The following is a 21,496-nucleotide window of genomic DNA, read 5'->3' on the forward strand; positions in this document are numbered from 1 at the left end:
ACCTAGATGCCTCAAATATTGACTCACTCCCTTTTTTGCTGCAGCCACCCATTTTGGCAGCTCTGCTTCTCATCTCCTGGGTTCCTTGTAGATCAGCAAACATTTACATAGTTTACCTTCCTTTATTTCCTATCAAATAAACAAGCCCTTCTGAAGTTCTAGTTGAAATTTTACTGATAGTAACTCTCAAGGCTTTGCGTTATCCTAGTCCTATCCCAGCAGTTCTGTATAGTCTGTACACTACGTATTTTTTTAAGGGGTTATTTTATTTTATTTTATTTTATTTTATTTTATTTTTTTGACAGTAGAATATTTTAATATCTGGGTTTGCAAGTTTAATACATTATTATCTTATTACAAGAATGATAATACCTTACCTTTATATTATTTTTATAATTTCCAATGTACTTATTTTCCTTATTAAAATTTTTAAAATATTTATGTATTTATTTATTTTTAATATATGAAATTTATTGTCAAATTAGTTTCCATACAACACCCAGTGCTCATCCCAAAAGATGCCCTCTTCAATGCCCATCACCCTCCCCTCCCTCCCACCCCCCATCAACGCTGTTTGTTCTCAGGTTTTTTTCATGTTTTCTTTTTTTTTCAATATACGAAATTTATTGTCAAATTGGTTTCCATACAACACCCAGTGCTCATCCCAAAAGGTGCCCTCCCAAATACCCATCACCCACCCTTCCCTCCCTCCCACCTGCCATCAACCCTCAGTTTGTTCTCAGTTTTTAAGTCTCTTATGCTTTGGCTCTCTCTCCCACTCTAACCTCTTTTTTTTTTTCCTTCCCCTCCCCCATGGGTTTCTGTTAAGTTTCTCAGGATCCACATAAGAGTGAAAACATATGGTATCTGTCTTTCTCTGTATGGCTTACTTCACTTAGCATAACACTCTCCAGTTCCATCCACATTGCTACAAAGAGCCATATTTCATTCTTTCTCACTGCCACGTAGTACTCCATTGTGTATATAAACTACAATTTCTTTATCCATTCATCAGTTACGGACATTTAGGCTTTTTCCACAATTTGGCTATTGTTGAGAATGCTGCTATAAACAATGGGGTACAAGTGGACCTATGCATCAATACTCCTGTATCCCTTGGGTAAATTCCTAGCAGTGCTATTGCTGCGTCATAGGGTAGGTCTATTTTTAATTTTTTGAGGAACCTCCACACTGTTTTCCAGAGTGGCTGCAACAGTTTGCATTCCCACCAACAGTGCAAGAGGGTTCCTGTTTCTCCACATCCTCTCCAGCATCTATAGTCTCCTCATTTGTTCATTTTGGCCACTCTGACTGGCGTGAGGTGATATCTGAGTGTGGTTTTGATTTGTATTTCCCTGATAAGGAGCGACGTTGAACATCTTTTCATGTGCCTATTGGCCATCCGGATGTCTTCTTTAGAGAAGTGTCTATTCATGTTTTCTGCCCATTTCTTCACTGGGTTATTTGTTTTTCGGGTGTGGAGTTTGGTGAGCTCTTTATAGATTTTGGATACTAGCCCTTTGTCCGATATGTCATTTGCAAATATCTTTTCCCATTCCGTTGGTTGCCTTTTAGTTTTGTTGGTTGTTTCCTTTGCTGTGCAGAAGCTTTTTATTTTCATGAAGTCCCAATAGTTCATTTTTGCTTTTAATTCCCTTGCCTTTGATGATGTGTCAAGTAAGAAATTGCTACGGCTGAGGTCAGAGAGGTCTTTTCCTGCTTTCTCCTCTAGGGTTTTGATGGTTTCCTGTCTCACATTCAGATCCTTTATCCATTTTGAGTTAATTTTTGTGAATGGTGTGAGAAAGTGGTCTAGTTTCATCCTTCTGCATGTTGCTGTCCAGTTCTCCCAGCACCATTTGTTATAGAGACTGTCTTTTTTCCATTGGATGTTCTTTCCTGCTTTGTCAAAGATTAGCTGGCCATACGTTTGTGGGTCTAGTTCTGGGGTTTCTATTCTATTCCATTGGTCTATATGTCTGTTTTTATGCCAATACCATGCTGTCTTGATGATGACAGCTTTGTAGTAGAGGCTAAAGTCTGGGATTGTGATGCCTCCTGCTATGGTCTTCTTCAAAATTACTTTGGCTATTCGGGGTCTTTTGTGGTTCCATATGAATTTTAGGATTGCTTGTTCTAGCTCTGAGAAGAATGCTGGTACAATTTTGATTGGGATTGCATTGAATGTGTAGATAGCTTTGGGGAGTATTGACATTTTAACAATATTTATTCTTCCAACCCATGAGCATGGAATGTTTTTCCATTTCTTTATATCTTCTTCAATTTCCTTCATAAGCTTTCTATAGTTTTCAGCATACAGATCTTGCACATCTTTGGTTAGATTTATCCCTAGGTATTTTATGCTTCTTGATGCAATTGTGAATGGGATCAGTTTCTTTATTTGTCTTTCTGTTGCTTCATTATTAGTGTGTAAGAATGCAACTGATTTCTGTACATTGATTTTGTATCCTGTAACTTTGCTGAATTCATGTATCAGTTCTAGCAGACTTTTGGTGGAGTCTATCAGATTTTCCATGTATAATATCATGTCATCTGCAAAAAGTGAAAGCTTGACTTCATCTTTGCCAATTTTGATGCCTGTGATTTCCTTTTGTTGTCTGATTGCTGATGCTAGCACTTCCAACACTATGTGAAACAACAGCAGTGAGAGTGGACATCCCTGTCGTGTTCCTGATCTCAGGGAAAAAGCTCTCAGTTTTCCCCCATTGAGGATGATGTTAGCTATGGGCTTTTCATAAATGGCTTTTATGATGTTTAAGTATGTTCCTTCTATCCCGACTTTCTTGAGGGTTTTTATTAAGAAAGGATTCTGAATTTTGTCAAATGCTTTTTCTGCATCTATTGACAGGATCATATGGTTCTTATCTTTTCTTTTATTAATGTGATGTATCATGTTGAATGATTTGCAAATGTTGAACCAGCCCTGCATCCCAGGAATGAATCCCACTTGATCATGGTGAATAATTCTTTTTATAACCTGTTGAATTCGATTTGCTAGTATCTTATTGAGAATTTTTGCATCGATATTCATCAGGGATATTGGTCTGTAGTTCTCTTTTTTTATTGGGTCTCTGTCTGGTTTAGGAATCAAAGTAATGCTGGCTTCATAGAATGAGTCTGGAAGTTTTCCTTCCCTTTCTATATTTTGGAACAGCTTGAGAAGGATAGGTATTATCTCTGCTTTAAACATCTGGTAGAATTCCCCTGGGAAGCCATCTGGTCCTGGACTCTTATTTGTTGGGAGATTTTTGATAACTGATTCAATTTCTTCGCTGGTTATGGGTCTGTTCAAGTTTTCTATTTCTTCCTGTTTGAGTTTGAGAAGTGTGTGGGTGTTTAGGAATTTGTCCATTTCTTCCAGGTTGTCCAGTTTGTTGGCATATAATTTTTCATAGTATTCCCTGATAATTGCTTGTATTTCTGAGGAATTGGTTGTAATGATTCCATTTTCATTCATGATTTTATCTATTTGAGTCATCTCCCTTTTCTTTTTGAGAAGCCTGGTTAGAGGTTTATCAATTTTGTTTATTTTTTTTCAAAAAACCAACTCTTGGTTTCATTGATCTGCTCTACAATTTTTTTAGATTCTATATTGTTTATTTCTGCTCTGATCTTTATTATTTCTCTTCTTCTGCTGGGTTTGGGGTGTCTTTGCTGTTTTTCTTCTATTTCCTTTAGGTGTGCTGTTATATTTTGTATTTGGGATTTTTCTTGTTTCTTGAGATAGGCCTGGATTGCAATGTATTTTCCTCTCAGGACTGCCTTTGCTGCATCCCAAAGCATTTGGATTCTTGTATTTTCATTTGTTTCCATATATTTTTTAATTTCTTCTCTAGTTGCCTGGTTGACCCATTCATTCTTTAGTAGGGTGTTCTTTAACCTCCTTGCTTTTGGAGGTTTTCCAGACTTTTTCCTGTGGTTAATTTCAAGCTTCATAGCATTGTGGTCTGAAAGTATGCATGGTATGATCTGAATTCTTGTATAGTTATGAAGGGCTGTTTTGTGACCCAGTATGTGATCTATCTTGGACAATGTTCCATGTGCACTCGAGAAGAAAGTATATTCTGTTGCTTTGGGATGGAGAGTTCTAAATATATCTGTCAAGTCCATCTAATCCAATGTATCATTCAGGGCCCTTGTTTCTTTATTGACCATGTATCTAGATTATCTATCCATTGTTGTGAGTGGGCTGTTAAAGTCCCCTGCAATTACCACATCCTTATCAATAAGGTTGCTTATGTTTGTGAGTAACTGTTTTATATATTTGGGGGCTCCCGTATTAGGCGCATAGACATTTATAATTGTTAGTTCTTCTTGATGGATAAACCCTGTAATTATTATATAATGCCCTTCTTCATCTCTTGTTACAGCCTTTAATTTAAAGTCTGGTTTGTCTGAGATAAGTATGGCTACTCCAGCTTTCTTTTGACTTCCAGTAGCATGGTAAATAGTTCTCCATCCCCTCACTTTCAATCTGAAAGTGTCCTCAGGTCTAAAATGAGTCTCTTGTAGACAGCAAATAGATGGGTCTTGTTTTTTTATCCATTCTGATACCCTATGTCTTTTGGTTGGTGCATTTAGTCCATTTACATTCAGTGCTATTATAGAAAGATATGAGTTTAGAGTCATTGTGATGTCTGTAGGTTTCATGCTTGTAGCAATGTCTCTGGTACTTTGTCTCACAGGATCCCCCTTAGGATCTCCTGTAGGGCTGGTTTAGTGGTGATGAATTCTTCAGTTTTTGTTTGTTTGGGAAGACCTTTATCTCTCCTTCTATTCTAAATGACAGATTTGCTGGATAGAGAATTCTCGGCTGCATATTTTTTTCTGTTCATCACATTGAAGATTTCCTGCCATTCCTTTCTGGCCTGCCAAGTTTCGGTAGAGAGATCCGTCACGAGTCTTATCGGTCTCCCTTTATATGTTAGAGCACGTTTATCCCTAGCTGCTTTCAGAATTTTCTCTTTATCCTTGTATTTTGCCAGTTTCACTATGATATGTTGTGCAGAAGATCGATTCAAGTTACGTCTGAAGGGAGTTCTCTGTGCCTCTTGGATTTCAGTGTCTTTTTCCTTCCCCAGATCAGGGAAGTTCTCAGCTATTATTTCTTCAAGTACACCTTCAGCACCTTTCCCTCTTCTTCCTCCTCTGGAATACCAATTATGCGTAGATTATTTCTCTTTAGTGCATCACTTAGTTCTCTAATTTTCCCCTCATACTCCTGGATTTTTTTATCTCTCTTCTTTTCAGCTTCTTCTTTTTCCATAATTTTATCTTCCAGTTCACCTATTCTCTTCTCTGCCTCTTCAGTCCGAGCTGTGGTTGTCTCCATTTTATTTTGCAGCTATTTTATAGCATTTTTTAGCTCCTCCTCGCTGTTCCTTAGTCCCTTGATCTCTGTAGCAATAGATTCTCTGCTGTCCTGTATGCTGTTTTCAAGCCCAGCGATTAATTTTATGAATATTATTCTAAATTCACTTTCTGTTATATTGTTTAAATCTTTTTCGATCAGTTCGTTAACTGTTGTTATTTCCTGGAGGTTTTTTTCAGGGGAATTCTTCTGTTTTGTCATTTTGTATGGTCCCTGGAGTGGTGTGGAACTCTAGGGCACTTCCCCTGTGCTGTCTTGAATAACTTGCGTTGGTGGGCAGGGCCACAGTCAGACCTGATGTCTGCCCCCAGCCCACTGCTGGGGCCACAGTCAGACTGGTGTGTACCTTCTCTTCCCCTCTCCTAGGGGCGGGATTCACTGTGGGGTGGCGTGGCCTGTCTGGGCTGCTTGCACACTGCCAGGCTTGTGGTGCTGGGGACCTGGCGTATTAGCTGGGGTGGATCGGCAAGGTGCACAGGGGCGGGAGGGTCTGGCTCAGTTCACTTTTCCTTCGGAGATCTGCTTCGAGAGGGGCCCTGCAGCACCGGTAGGGAGTCAGACCTGCCAGAGAGATGGATCCGCAGAAGCACAGTGTTGGGTATTTGCGCGGTGCAAGCAAGTTCCCTGACAGGAACTGTTTCCCTTTGGGATTTTGGCTGGGGGATGGGCGGGGGAGATGGCGCTGGCGCCTTTGTTCCCCGCCAAGCTGCGCTCTGTCGTCTGGGGCTCAACAACTCTCCCTCCTGTTGTCCTCCGGCCCTCCCGCTCTCCGAGCAGAGCTGTTAACTTATAACCTTCCAGATGTTAAGTCCCGCTTGCTGTCAGAACACCCTCCGTCTGGCCCCTCCGCTTTTGTAAGCCAGACTTGGGGGCTCTGCTTTGCCAGTGGGCTGCCCCTCCCCCCGCCCCCCTCCCTCCCGCCAATCCATGTAGCGCGCACCGCCTCTCCGCCCTTCCTACCCTCTTCCATGGGCCTCTCATCTATGCTTGGCTCTGGATTGCTAGTGTTCTGGTGGTTTTCTGGGTTATTTAGGCAGGTGTGGGTGGAATCTAAGTGATCAGCAGGATGCGGTGAGTCCAGCGTCCTCCTACGCCACCATCTTCCCAGAAGCGTCTCTGTACACTACGTATTTATAAGCTTTGCCTTATTTCTTCCAGAACTGCTGCTGCCACTACTACCACCTGGGCCCAGAAGATTCCCCAGTTTTCTCTATACCTCTTTGAATTTTTAGAGGGGATGTCACTCCACACTTCCAACCAGTTTAGACCATCTCCTTTGGGAGACTAGGTTCTGCTCCTACTTTTTCATATCCTAATTGAACCACCCAAGGGTCAGAATTGGTATTCAAACCATCTATGCTTGTTTTTTGGAGCACTGTTTCTGTTCTTCCCTCATCCCTGTTCTTGGCAACAAGGTACTCAGATGCCCAGTCTTTGGTTTATACAAAGTGCATCTCATTTAATCTCAGTTCTGTCTGTATAGAGCTACTGAAAACTAGAATCATTGGAGGTGAGACTCTATAATCTGCATTTTGAACACAAACCCAGGTGATTATTCTGTGTATTAACATTTGAGAATCAGTGTATTGGTGAGAACTCTTTTATCCTCACTATGGGGAAAATGCATTATTCTGACTAGTCCTATATTCTGTATAGTGAAATAGGCCAAGAAAGATTTGACTATCTTTAGACACACCATCCAGCTTTCCATTCAAGGTCCTGAAACCAGCTAGTGGGTCACAGCCTCTAGATGAGGCTGGAGGCCAAAGTTCAGTGTCATAGTGAGCAACAGCCTTTGAAGAGAAACCAAATACAAATCCTAGCTAATATACTTCCCATCTGTTACATTACTTACCTGTATAAGCTTTAGTTTTTTCATTTTAAAATTAGGATAATAATACTACCTTCTAGACTTGTTATGAGGGTTCATTGGAATTTACTCACCAGATAAGCACTGAGCACCTACTGTGTGCCAGGTACTGTTCTACATGTTGCAAATATGCCCACAAACAAAACAGTTTATGCCCTCAAGGAGAGTATGTTCTAGTGAGGATATGTACAAAAAGTGCTTAGACTTTGGCATGTAGGAAGCACTAAAAAAATGGCTCTTATTAACAAGTATTTAAGGATAAGGAGTATGTTTGTTTTGCTTTGCCACTTTAGGGATACAAAAGAAGTGTAGGATATATTATTTACCCACCTGGAGCTTAAATCTAGATGGCCAATGAGACATGCATTTGTTTATTCTATAAATATTAACTCAGTGCTATAATGAGCCAGGAACTATAAGGTACAAAAAATGAACACCTACTCTTAAAAAATTTCAATTTATTTGGGAATATATGAGAAATGCACAATTCTGATGTACAGCAAAATGCCACAAGTCTTTAGGAAAAGCAATAATAAAGTGCTAAGAAGAGTATTACTCCTTTTATATCCATGTGAGCATAAGATGGACATACTTTTGACAGGGAGGGAGCAGTGGGTTGTATGGTTAATTCAGTTAGGGGATAAAAAAGAGCTTCTCTTGCCAAATGAGCTAAGCAGTGTTGGCCTTTCTGTATACTTACTTTATGGTTTCCACTGCTCATTGTAGCCCTGACTGAGGCAATATTGACAATGAGAAGTTTCATTTTTTTGGCTAAAGAATGGGGTACAGGAGTGGGAGAGAAGTAAAGGAAAAAGCAGAAGTAAAGTCATAAGGAAATGTGGTTGACTTCTGGGAACGCTAAGTTTCTAGCTGAACCATGACATAAATATAGGGTAGACAAGGCTAGAAATGAAAGACAAGGCCTGAGCAGAGAGATCCTTGAATGCCAATCTAAAGCATTTGGACTTAATTTAATAAAAATGGTGCATCACTGAAGACTTCTGAGTGGGCAAGTGATATAGTCAGAACTGTGTTCAGTATAATACATTTGAAGAAAGTAGCATATAGTAGATACCATAAACTGGACAATCATATGTGTTAATTAGTACTTGTAGAATAAATGAATGTGTGAACCCTCCTGATTTCATGGAGAATAAGATGCTCTAAAAAAGCTTAGCTGAAAAGCAACTTTTCTGTGTAGACCTGGATTTCATTTGAGCAGGACTTTGAACTAGGAAGACAAGAGGAAAGGTAGACTAATTAAACATGACATGAATTTATTTAATGTTTTATTTATTTATTTTGAGAGAGAGAGAGAGAGAGGCAGAGTGAGAGAGACAGAGAATCCCAAACAGACTCCACGCTGTCAGCACAGAGCCCTGCACAAGGCTTGATCTCAGGAACCACGAGATCATGACCCGAGCCAAGATCAAGAATCAGACTGAGCCACCCAGGTGCCCCAAACATGACGTGAATTTATATTCTATTACATGACCACACCTATAGAGCATTTGATTAATAGTCTTTTGTAACTTGGAGGCAGGTTGCTAAAAACTTAACGTAAGACTCTGGCTTTGAGAAAGTGAGAGAAGATTCCGTTTTCATTCCACAAATATTTCCTAGGTGCCTACCGCATTACCAGTACTGTGGTATAGGCAATTCAGCTGTGGATTCAACTTGGGATTCAACTGTAAGCAAGTGGCTAGCAGGGCACTAGGGGAGAAGAATGTGTAAATAACTAAAACTGTTTTAATGTGTTGTAGTGAGAACCAGATATGAAAGATATTTTGAGTATAAATTTATAAAACATATCACCTTATGTGCACCTCTGCCTGTGCTTTAAGGGGCAAGTTTCTAGAAATTCAGAAGTGTTGACTCTGCTTAAGAAACTAAATTTTAGGGGCGCCTGGGTGGCTCGGTTGGTTAAGTGTCCAACTTCAGCTCAGGTCATGATCTCACGGTCCGTGGGTTCGAGCCCCGCGTCGGGCTCTGAGCTGACAGCTCAGAGCCTGGAGCCTGTTTCGGATTCTGTGTCTCCCTCTCTCTGTGACCCTCCCCCATTCATTCTCTGTCTCTCTCTGTCTCAAAAATAAATAAATGTTAAAAAAAAATTTAAAAAAAGAAGCTAAATTTTATAGTGAACTTTAAAAACAATTTTTTTTTTATTTTCTAAGGAAGTATTTTTTATTTTACCATAATATCTATACTTTAAGGCTTATTTTGAACTTCATAGGAAGGCAAAAAGAAGAAGAAGAAAGAAATGTCACCTTCCTAGGAAAAAAATATATCATTTTTTTCATGTTTGTGCATTTCCTTCTGGGATTTCTCCCCCTAGAATGGTATTTGTAGACCTTGTAAGGGAATACAACTGGAACATAAGTGAGTGTGAAACTAGCATTAGCCCTCTTACATTTATTTATAGGACCACACAGTTGACAAAGCCCAGAATAAGGCAGAGTAAGCCGTCTGTTTTTTAATATCCTCAAAGAGTACCCCTTCTGCCAAATGTGTAGCATATGAATTCAGGGGATTCATGTCACCATTCCCATTCCTCACAGGTGCCCCTGACCCCACAGCTGGGGCCAGCATTGATGATGAGAACTGTTGGCATTTGGATGAAGAACAGGTGAAAGAACAAGTGAAACTCTTTCTCTCCCAGGGTGGTTACTATGGCTCTGGAAAGCAACTCAATTCAATGTTTGCTAAGGTAAGATATGAAAGGTATTGGGTTTTTTGTTTTGTTTTGTTTTGTTTGTTTTTTTACTTTAATTACACGGGCCTCACCACACTTCTGGCTTCATGCATTTTAGCTAGCTCACTAGACCTATCTGTCCTGAAAGCTTGAAAACTATTGGGAGATGCTGAACAGAGCAGACCTGATCCCGAGCAGGTGGCATCCAGAGACCCCTACAAACTCACCCTGGTAGTCCTCTTCCTTCTGCTCCACTCTAAATAAGTTAGCATTGCTGTGGGTTTTAGTAAGGAAGCCATCATCCCTCTGCCTTGAACCCAAGGCTGCTAGATGAGGCCTTGAAGAGATTTAGTCTTTTGGAACTGGGGGCTCTCACGGCGGTCTTTCTTTCTTTTTTTTTTTTAACACCTTCAGTAAAAGATAATTCACATACTGTAAAAGTCACCCACTTAAAGTGTGCAATTCAGTGGTTTTTAATATATTCGCAGATATGTGCAGCCATCACCACAGTCAACTTTAGAACTTTTTCATCACCCTAGAAAGAAATCCCATACTCTTTACCTGTCACTTCCCTATCCTCCATTTCTCCTCTCCCAGCTCTAAACAACCACTAATCTACTTTCTGTCTCTATATATTTCCCTATTCTGGACTTTCATAGGGAAGGAATCATATAGTATGTAGTCTTTTGTGCTTGGCTTCTTTCACCTAGCAGAGTATTTTCAAGGGTCATCCATGTTGTAACATGTATCTGTGTACTTAATTCCTTTTTTAGTTGAATAATATCCTAATGTATGGATATGCCACTTTGGTTTATGCATTCTCTGTTAGTGGATATTTGTATTATTTCCATCTTTTGGCTATTACAAATACTTTTATAAACATTCTTATACAAGTTTCTTTGTGGACATGTGTTTTCATTTCTCTCTAGGATTGAAATTGATAGGTCATATAACTCTACGTTAATCATTTGAGGAACTGCTAGACTGATTTCTAAAGTGGCTGCACCATTTTACATTCCCACCAATGGTGTTTCAGGGATCTGATTTCTCTATATTATCACCAATACTTGTTGTTATCTGATTTTTTTATTCTAGCCATCCTAGTGGATATGAAGTGGTATCTCATTGTGTACAGCAGGCTTTCTTGATATATGCAGAGAACTTACTTCTAGAACAAGAAGGCTTCTTTTTGTCTCTTTGGATATGTTGTGCTTAGATACTTCATCTTCTCCTCCCCTTCCTTCTCCTGCTTTTTCATGATGTGCAGTCACCAACCCCTGGCCCCTCCTTATGTGTCAGGTTCGAGAGATGCTGCGGATGAGAGATTCCAATGGAGCCAGGATGCTGACGCTGATAACTGAGCAGTTTATGGCTGACCCACGACTCACACTCTGGAGGCAGCAAGGAACAAGCATGACAGATAAGTGCAGGCAGCTCTGGGATGAGCTAGGTAAGTTCCCCTATCTCAGAGAAGTACTATGTCTGTCCTACCAGTTTTCCCCCTGGCAACAGTGTTAGTGAACACTTGCCATCAGTCATTACATAGGTCTTGCTAAATGAACTTTAGCCTAGCTGTGGAAGATACAGGCTTTACACAGGCTATCCAGAGTATTCTGAACTCACTTGTGTTGCTTCCACAGCATTGTGCTTTGCTATTGACATCTGTTCCAGATGTTACCACATAGAAGTCTTTGCTGAGGGAAAACCTCTTCCCTTGGCTTCTACTGCATGGCACTAGCCTGGCTCTCCAAATACTTATCAACCTCACTTTTCTTGCTTTTCCTGAGTTTTCTCTTCTTTATCACTACTAGATGGACCTCTAGACATAGGGCAGTTTCTAAGACTTGGGCCTTGGACTTCTATTCTTCTTCCACTATACTCCCTTGAGAACTTTTTTTTTTAATGTCATATCTTCAGAGCTTACCTCTATGTTGATCTCAGCCTTATCTTCTTTCCACTTATCTGAGTTCCAGTCCCATATTAGCACTGCTTGTGACCATTTCCACTGAAAAATCCCCTGATTACCTCAAGCTTGAGAAATCCAAAGATGAACTCAGGCCTTCTACCAAAAAAGGGTGCCCTGACTCTGGCATTGGCACCACCATTCCTCACTCTACCAAACTTAATGTCAAGCACTCATTCTTCTTTCATTCCCAACATTCAGTCACCAACTTCATTTGATGCCTTGACCTTCAAACTGCAATTCAGTGTCCATTCACACCTTTTATTTCCCATCACCACTGGTCTGGTTGAGGGCCTTGGAAATGTTTAGATTAAATTAGACCTGTGGCCTCCTGAATGACCTCTCTGTTCTAGATTTTTCTATTCAAGGCCATCTTCTTTGGTCATCATTTCTCTGTATGAGTCCGCTGCTCCAAGGCCAGTTTTGCAGTGCTAATACTCACAACTCTCCCTATTTTCAGAATCTTCCATACCCTGAATCCAAGCATGGCCCCCCTTTTTAGTTATACTGGAAAAGCTCTCTGTGTAGCATACTCTGCAAGTTCTGATACAACTCCTCCATACTTCCTCCATGCCAGAAAGCAACAACAAACTTGGGCACTCATACAAAATAATACAAGAGAAAACTGCAGGTTAGGAGTTTAGTGTGCTCTTCTGGGCTGAAGCCCCTAAAACATACATTTCATATCCTCAGGGCTAAAAGCCTCAGAGTATGAGGCTTAATGACTCTGTAACTATACTTGGTTACTTTGGGGCTGGTAAGTATGAGTTTTTGGTTTTGGGTACTGAGGCTTTTTTATCTGTGGCATTAACGGCTGTGGCATTAACGGCTTTGAAGCACTCATTACCAATGAATAGCTACATTATTGAGTGTTATATGCCATTATCTGTTGAAGATTATACTCACATTTTTTTCATGTAATTCTCATAACAACCCTATAAGGTAATCGTGTGTTTATTGCAAAGAAACAGAGACCATTCTGGTTACTTCTCCATACAGAATAAAATTATAGGAGACTGTCTCTGCCAGGACATAGTTACACTTTCTGAGGTGTAGAAATATTGCATTATTATTCCAAAGCTACTGGTCCAACCTGTTGTGACCAAGGTCACGTGATACAATGCATGGCAACTTGGGACTACTTCTAGACTCTTTACTCAGAAAGGATTGCAGTCATGGACTCCCTTCCAAGGTAAGATTTTGGCATCTTCATGTTTTTAGATGGGAAAACTGAACTCAGAAAAGTTAAGTATTTTATTCAAGGTCACATACCAGTAAGTGATAGTTCTACCTATGGAACCGCAATCTGTTTGATTCCAAATCAAACATCCTTCTGCAACATCTCCCTCAATTCTATCTTGTTATTTACTTTTTTCTCCAAAGTGCATGTTTTTTTAATTTAAACTCAGCCTTCTTCAGTGAGTTGGTTTTATCTGAGGCCTGAATCTCATAGATTAATTTCTGGCATACTCATGGGATTGTGTTGTGGACTTGGGCTTTGCCTTTGAGACAAAGGTAGGTGAGAAGAAGTAAACACAGCTGGTCTCCAGTGTTTTTAAAGCACTTGTCATATACTTAGGTTCATTATGAAAAGCTCTTGCTTCTGACAGCTTTATACCTAAGAAATTGCTATAACAATCTTCCAAGAAACTCTCAGCATCCTGCAAAGACAGTGATTCTCAAACTTCTCAAAATCACCAAGAGTACTTATTTAAAAAGGTTTCTGGGCCCTGTCCTCAGTTTTTGATTCCGTAGTTTGGAATAGGGCCTGATAATTTGAATTTCTAACAAATTTTTTTTAAAGAATGCTGTTGCTACAACTGAGGGTTGCTGGTAGGGTGTTGGGTGGAAGGATGGGCTAAATGGGCAAGGGGCATTAAGGAGGATACTTGTTGGGATGAGCACTGGGTGTTATATGTAAGTGATGAGTCAATAAATTACATTCCTGAAATCATTATTACACTATATGTTAAATAACTTGGATTTAAATTTTAAATTTTTTTTTCAACGTTTTTTATTTATTTTTGGGACAGAGAGAGACAGAGCATGAACGGGGGAGGGGCAGAGAGAGAGGGAGACACAGAATCGGAAACAGGCTCCAGGCTCCGAGCCATCAGCCCAGAGCCTGACGCGGGGCTCGAACTCACGGACCGCGAGATCGTGACCTGGCTGAAGTCGGACGCTTAACCGACTGCGCCACCCAGGCGCCCCTAAATTTTAAAAAATAAAGAGGGAGGGAGGCAAACCAGGAGAGACTCTTAAATACAGAGAACAAACTAAGGGTTGATGGGGTGTTGGGGAGAGGGGAAAGTGGGTGATGGGAATTGAGGAGAGCACTTGTTGGGGTGAGCACTGGGTGTTGTATGTAAGCCAATTTGACAATAAGTTATATTAAAAAAATTTTTTTTAATAAAAAGAAAAAAGAATGCTGTTGCTGCTGTTCCAGAGATCACAATTTGAGAACCACTGCACTAAGGAAAACCTTATCAGGTCAGACACCAGAGTGTGGTGCATTCATGCCTCCCCTAACTACTCTGAGGGTTCCTTAGTGTTCACACAGCCTGCTCACCTGGGAAGACCTAAGTAGGGTTTGTAGGAATTTAAAGGAATGGACTCACTACTTTCAGTCCCTGAACCAGAGAAAATAGAAACAGTCAGACATGAAGTTTTCTCATCTCCCCATATCTGTACATATATACTTTACTTTATATTCTGTTAAAATCTATGAAATATCTTGGGGCGCCTGGATGTCTCAGTTGGTTAAGCGTCTGACTTCGGCTCAGGTCATGATCTTGAGTTTGAGGTTCATGAGTTCGAACCGCAAGATTAAAAAGTTTTTTTAAAAATCTATGAAATATCTTTGCTCCCATAAAAGGGAAAGTCTTACATATTTGTTCTGGGTCCTATGCCATCTCCTTTTCTCAAGAATTCTGCTCCTGCAATTATCTCCTCCCTGTGGCATTATTTGTTTTTTATTTTTTTTAATGTTTATTTATTTTTGAGAAAGAAAGACAGAGTCTGAGTGGGGGAAGGGCAGAGAGAGACGGAGACACAGAATCCGAAGCAGGCTCCAGGCTCTGAGCTGTCAGCACAGAGTCCAACACGAGTCTTGAACTCACAAGCCATGAGATCATGACCTGAGCTGAAGTTGGACACTTAACCAACTGAGTTACCCAGGCGCCCCTCTCTGGCATTTTTTTAAAGGTTTCTTTTAATTAACTTATTTTGAGAGTAAGAGAGAGAACATGCATGCAAGTAGGGGAGGAGTAGAGAAAGAGGGAGAGAGAGAAAATCTCAAACAGGCTCCACACTGTCAGTGCAAAGCCTGACTTGGGGCTCAAATCCACAAACCGTATCATGACCTGAGCTGAAATCAAGAGTCAGACACCTAACCACCTGAGCCACTCAGGCACCCCTCTGTCATTATTAATTTCTCCCTCTCTACTAGACCCATCCCATCAGCATACAAAAATGCTCTAATATCTTCAGTCTCAAAAAAAGTGCCTTTGATGTTTTCATCCCCTTCCAATTATTACCCCATTTCTCTTCTTCCCTTCAAAGCAGTATTTCTTATTTTTAAGTTTTTATTTGAATTCTAGTTAGTTAACATACAGTGTATTAGTTTCAGGTGTACAGTGTAATGATTCAGCACTTCCATACAGTACCCAGTGCTCATCACAATATATTCCTTAATCCCCATTACCTATGTAACTCATCCCCCCAACCAACGATTCTGGTAACCAACATTTTGTTCTCTATAGCTAAGAGTCTGTTTCTTGGGGGGCACCTGGGTGGCTCAGTCATTTGGGCTTCTGACTTCTGCTCAGGTCATGGTCTCCCAGCTTGTGGGTTCAAGCCCCATGTCAGGCTCTGTGCTGACAGCTCAGAGCCTGGAGCCTGCTTCAGATTCTGTGTCTCCCTCTTTCTCTCTTCCTCTCCCCCACTCACTCTCTGTTTCTCTCTCAAAAAAATAAATAAATAAACGTTAAAAAAAATTAAAAAAAAAAAAAGAGTCTGTTTCTTGGGAGCACCTGGGTGGCTCTGTTGGTTACGCATCCAACTCTTGGTTTCGGCTCAGGTCATGATCTCCTGGTTTGTGGGTTTGAACCCCACATCGGACTCCGTGTTAACAGTGCAGAGCCTGGTTGAGATTCTCTCTGCCCCTCCTGTGTGCACACTCTCTCTCTCTCAAAATAAATAAATAAACTTTAAAAAAGAAGAGTCTGTTTCTTGGTTTGCCTCTCTCTTTTTTCCCTTTTGTTTGTTTGTTCTGTTACTAAATTCTGCATCTGAGTGAAATCATATGGTATTTGTCTTTCTCTGACTTATTTCACTAAGGATTATACTCTCTAGCTTTATCCATGTCATTGAAAATGACAAGATTTCATTCTTTTTTGTGCTAAGTAATATTCCATGTGTATATATTACCACATCTTTGACACTTAGGCTGTTTCCATAATTTGACTATTGTTGATGCTGTAAACATTGGAGTGGATGTATGCTTTTGAATTAGTATTCTTGTATTCTTTGGGTAAATATCTAATAGTGCGATTGCTGGATCATAGAGTAGTTCTATTTGTAACTTTCTGAGGAACGTCCATACTGTTTTCCACAGTGGCTGCACCAGTTTGCATTCCCACCAACAGTGCAAGAGGGTTCCCCTTTCTCTGCATGCTCGCCAACATCTGTTGTTTCTTGTTTTTAATTTTAGCCATTCTAACAGGTGTGAGGTGATACCTCCTCATAGTTGTTTGTTTTTTTAATTCACATTAGTTAACATAGAGTGTAGTATTGGTTTCAGGAGTAGAACCCAGTGGTTCATCACTTTCATATAATACCCAGTGCTCAGGGTGCCTGGTTGGCTCAGTCAATTAAACATCCGACTTCAGCTCAGGTCATGATCTCACAGTACGTGGGTTCAAGCTCCACACTGGGCTCTGTGCTGACTGCTCAGAGCCTAGAGCCTGCTTTGGATTCTGTGTCTCCCTCTCTGTCTGCCCCTTCTCCCACTCGTGCTCCCTCTCTTTCAAAAATAAATAAACATTTTTAAAATTTTTAATAAATAAAAAAATAATAACACCCAGTGCTTATCCCAGCAAGTGCCATCCTTAATACCCACCACCCCCCACCTCCCCTCACCCCATGTAGTCCATCCCCCCACCCACCTCCCCTCCAGCAATCTTCAGTTTGTTTTCTGTGTTTAAGAGTTGCTTATGGTTTCCTCTCTCTCTGTTTTTATCTTATTTTTCCTTCCCTTCCCCTGTGTTCATCTGTTATGTATCTTAAATTCCATATATGAGTGAAATCATATGATATTTGTCTTCCTCTGACTTATTTTGCTTAGCATAATACACTCTAGTTCCATCCACATTGTTGCAAATCGCAAGATTTCATTCTTTTTGATTTCCGAGTAATATTCCAGTGTGTGTGTGTGTGTGTGTGTGTGTGTGTGTGTGTGTGTACACACATACATACATATATGCACACTACATCTTTATCCATTCATTAGTCAATGGATGGACATTTGGGCTGTTACCATAAGAGGGAGTGAGAGAATCCCAAGCAGAGCTCAATCTCAAGAACTATGAGATCATGACCTGAGCCGACGTCAAGAATTGAATGCTTACCCTGAGCCACCCAGGCACCCCTCTTACTCTTTTCAATATGGACAGGCTGACAGTGTTGCAGATCTTTAAGTTCTGCTTCTTTTTTGATTAACAATCCCATCCTTAAATCGTATCTTTCTTCTCACATTTTACTGTAAGCAGTCAAGAGGAACCAGGCTACTCTTTCAGTACTTCACTTAGATAGTTCCTCAGCTAATTTCATCACTCACAAGTTCTACATTCCACAAAACACTAGGACATGAACACAATTTAGCCAAGTTCTTTGCCATTGTATGACAAGGATTGCCTTTCCTCCGATTTCCACTGACATGTTCCTCATTTCCATCTGAGATCTCATCAGAATGGCCTTAACCCTCCATTTTTCTACCAACACTCTGTTCAGGACTATTAAGGAGGTTCAGACTTTCTCTACAGGTCTCCTCTTTTCTTTCTGGGACCTCACCAGAATCATCTTTAAAGGTCTGTTCACAGCAGCATAGGCTTTTTCTAGCATGCAACTCAATTCTTTCAGCCTCTACCCTTTACCCAGTTCCAAAATTGCTTTCACACTTTTAGGTATTTGTTATGGTGGGACCCCACTTCTTGGTACCAATTTATGCCTTAGTCTGTTTAGGGTGCCACAACAGAATACCAAAGACTAAGTGACTTACAAACAACAGAAATTTATTTCTTATAGTTCTAGAGGCTAGGAAGTCCAAGATCAAATGACTGGTAGATTTGGTGTCAAGTGAGGGCCTACTTCCAGGCTTATAGGTAGTCATCTTTTCACTGTGTTCTCCCATGGCAGAAGGAACAGGGGTTTTCATGAGAGATCTCATTCTCAATGACTCCATAGCCCCCAATATATACATACCTATGCACATGCCAGATATGCACATGGAGATAGGTCTTCAAAATTCTAAGGGAAGAAAATAAGATTTCCAACCTAGAATTACACACCCAATCAAAGTATCAATCAAAAGTGAGGGTAAAATCCAGACATTCAGCAATGCAAAATATATCAACTATGGAAAATTCATCTCCCACCCTATCTGAGGAAGCTACTGGAAAATGTACTCTACCAAAACAAGAAAGTAAATCCATAGAGAGGAAGGTGTTGGATCCAGAAAACAGGGGGTTCAACACAGGAGAAAGGAAAAGGAAAGTCCTAGAATGAGAGCAAAATAGTGACATTATAATTTGAGGTTAGATCAACATTAAATGTGTGCATTATTATGACTAAATACATATCTGTAGCACAGTCATGTAGTATACTAATACTACATTACTTTTTTTTTTTAATGTTATTTTTATTTTTGAGACAGAGAGAGACAGAGCATGAACAGGGGAGGGGCAGAGAGAGAGGGAGACACAGAATCTGAAACAGGCTCCAGGCTCTGAACTGTCAGCACAGAGCCCGACGCGGGGCTCGAACTCACGGACCGTGAGATCATGACCTGAGCCGAAGTCGGACGCTTAACCGACCAAGCCACCCAGGCGCCCCACTACATTTACTTTCTTAAACAACTTTTTTTTCTCCTTCAGGAATTAAAAATTATTTTTGTTTGTTTGTTGTTTGACTATTAGGTTGCAGATTTTTCTGTTGTTATCATTAATTTACCCCCCAATTATTTACCAGTAATTTAAAATCTTCATACAGTATATTTGGTCACATCAAATAATCTATCAATGTTATTATCTTGTTAGAGACATTTCTTCTGGAACCATTTATTTTCCTATTCCTGGTTTAGATTGTGTGCTCTCCAAACCTGCTGCAGGATAATCGTGTAGATACTGCTCTTTACTATCATTCTAGGACTTCCCTTTTCCTTTCCCCTATGTTGAACCCCCTGTTTTCTGGATCCAACACCTTCTTCTCTATGGATTTACTTTCTTGTTTTGGTAGAGTACATTTTCCAGTAGCTTCCTCAGATAGGGTGGGAGATGAATTTTTCATAGTTGATAAATTTTGTATTGCTGAGTATCTGGATTTTACCCTCACTTTTGATTGATACTTTGATTGGGTGCATAATTCTAGGTTGGAAATCTTATCTTTTTCCCTTAGAATTTTGAAGACCTATCTCCATTGTCCTCTAGCTTCCACTTGCTGTTGTGAAGTACCAGGCCATTCTCGTTCAGGAAAGTTTTGTTTTTTCTGTTGGTCTTCTTCTAAATTTTTTTTTTAATTTGAAAGAAAGAGAGAGACAGAGGGAGAGAGAGAGAATTCCAAGCAGGCTCCATACTCAGCACGGAGCCCGATGCAGGGCTCCATCTCACAACCATGAGATCATGACCTGAGCTAGAATCAAGAATCAGATACCCAAATGACTGAGCCACCCAGGCGCCCCCTAAATTTTTAAAAAATCTGATCTCCTTGGGTGCCTGGCTGGCTCAGTCAGTAGAGCATGCGACTCTTAGTCTCAGTGTTGTGTGTTTGAGCCTCACGTTGGGTGTAGAGATTACTAAAAATATAAATAAATAAACTTAAAAAAAATCTAATCTGGGGACACCTGGGGGCCTCAGTCGGTTAAGCTCCCGACTCTTGATCTCAGCTCAGGTCTTGACCTCAGGGTCGTGAGTTCAAACCCTATGTTGCGCTCTGCGCTGGGCATGAAGCCTACTTAAAAATAAATAAATAAAATTTAAAAAATAAAAAATCTAATCTGCTTAATCCTCACTAAACCTTCTCAACTGGGAAACTTGCATCTTTTAGTTTAAGATGTTTTCTTGAAAAAAAATTTTTTTTCATTTCCTCACCCTTTTTTTTCTCTTTTTGTCTGGAACTACTTCTGTTATTTGGATATTAGCTTCTAGGTTACTATGCAACAGGCTTAGAAGATAAACAGTCTAGATTAGGGATAAGAAAATAGAGAGTTCCAGAAGGGATGTCTCAAAAAATAGTAAAATTGCTAGATTATTTCTTATGACTAAATATACTAAATGGAGATTGATTCTCTAGTTTTATTTTTTTCTCTCATTGTTTTGGTGTGTTTTTGTTTTTGTTTTTGTCTTTTATCTTCCAAGTGGTTTCCTCCATTTTATCTTTCAAACATCTTACTAATTTTTAATGTATTTTTTGTCACCATAGGTTTAATTTCCAAGAGCCCATTTTTGTTGTTGCATCCTGCACTTTTTTCATAGATGCAGTATCTTCTCATTTTGCTGATAACAATTGCAGGGTTTTTTTATTTAAGTTTTCTTTCTTCTCTGCCTTTTTTGTATTTCCTCCCAAGTTTTTCTTCTTTCTGTTTACTTTTGTTCTCTGTCCTTTATGTCAGATGCTTTCCTCATATACCTAACATTTCTTAGCTGTCCATTTCTATTTAAGAGTAACAGTTAAAAACTAAAAGGAAGTTCTTTGCATGTGTGTGCACGCACGTATGTGTGTGCATGTATGTATGTGTGTGTGTGGCCTTGTTAGTCAGTTTAACTGAGGATGATCTGGCTGGGTTTTTTCAGTTATCTGCTATGTTTTCTGTCCTTGGGCTAATTTGAATCCTCCAGTCTCTTGTTTCTGGGTTATAAGCCTGTCATAGTCTTCTTAGAACCAGGGGGGGAAAGAGGGTTAGGGTTGAGGGTTAGGGTTGGGTTGGAGGGTATCCATTTGTTCAACATGTATTGATTTCATCCCTCAGTTTTTAGTATGGAAACCCCATCCTTGGCTGTGAGTAATATTTCCAATCCAGAACCTCTCTGAATCAACCTTCCCAGTGAGTAAAGTTCTGGTCTTCTTCCAGGAGAGGGGAGGAGCAGGCACTCAGTTGCCTTGAATAGAGTAGGAACTTTGGGATCCTGAGACCTTTGACAAACTTCTAACCAATTTTACTAGTTTCAGCCCCACTTTCAGCAGGGTTCTGAAGCGTGAATCAGTCTGCTTCTGGGCTTTCTAACCACTGATGGAGGTTTCCACTTTTCTGTTCTGCTAGGTCAGCTATCACTCATCCACAAGCTTTCCACATTGCAAAATTTTGTG

General features: G+C 40.1%; 1 protein-coding gene across 1 annotated transcript in view; it reads left to right on the forward strand.

The window, feature by feature from the left end:
- ZSWIM5 (zinc finger SWIM-type containing 5) overlaps positions 1-21,496 on the forward strand; it is a 258,359-nt gene that overhangs the window by 196,182 nt on the left and 40,681 nt on the right. Inside the window, exons 3-4 of the mRNA XM_078451987.1 lie at positions 9,821-9,969; positions 11,254-11,404. Of these exons, the coding sequence (XP_078308113.1) occupies positions 9,821-9,969; positions 11,254-11,404 (300 nt within the window). The remainder of the gene's footprint in view (positions 1-9,820; positions 9,970-11,253; positions 11,405-21,496) is intronic.

This window comes from Panthera onca, chromosome C1, assembly GCF_046562875.1.
Source record: "Panthera onca isolate mPanOnc1 chromosome C1, mPanOnc1 haplotype 2, whole genome shotgun sequence".
Taxonomy (NCBI): domain Eukaryota; kingdom Metazoa; phylum Chordata; class Mammalia; order Carnivora; family Felidae; genus Panthera; species Panthera onca.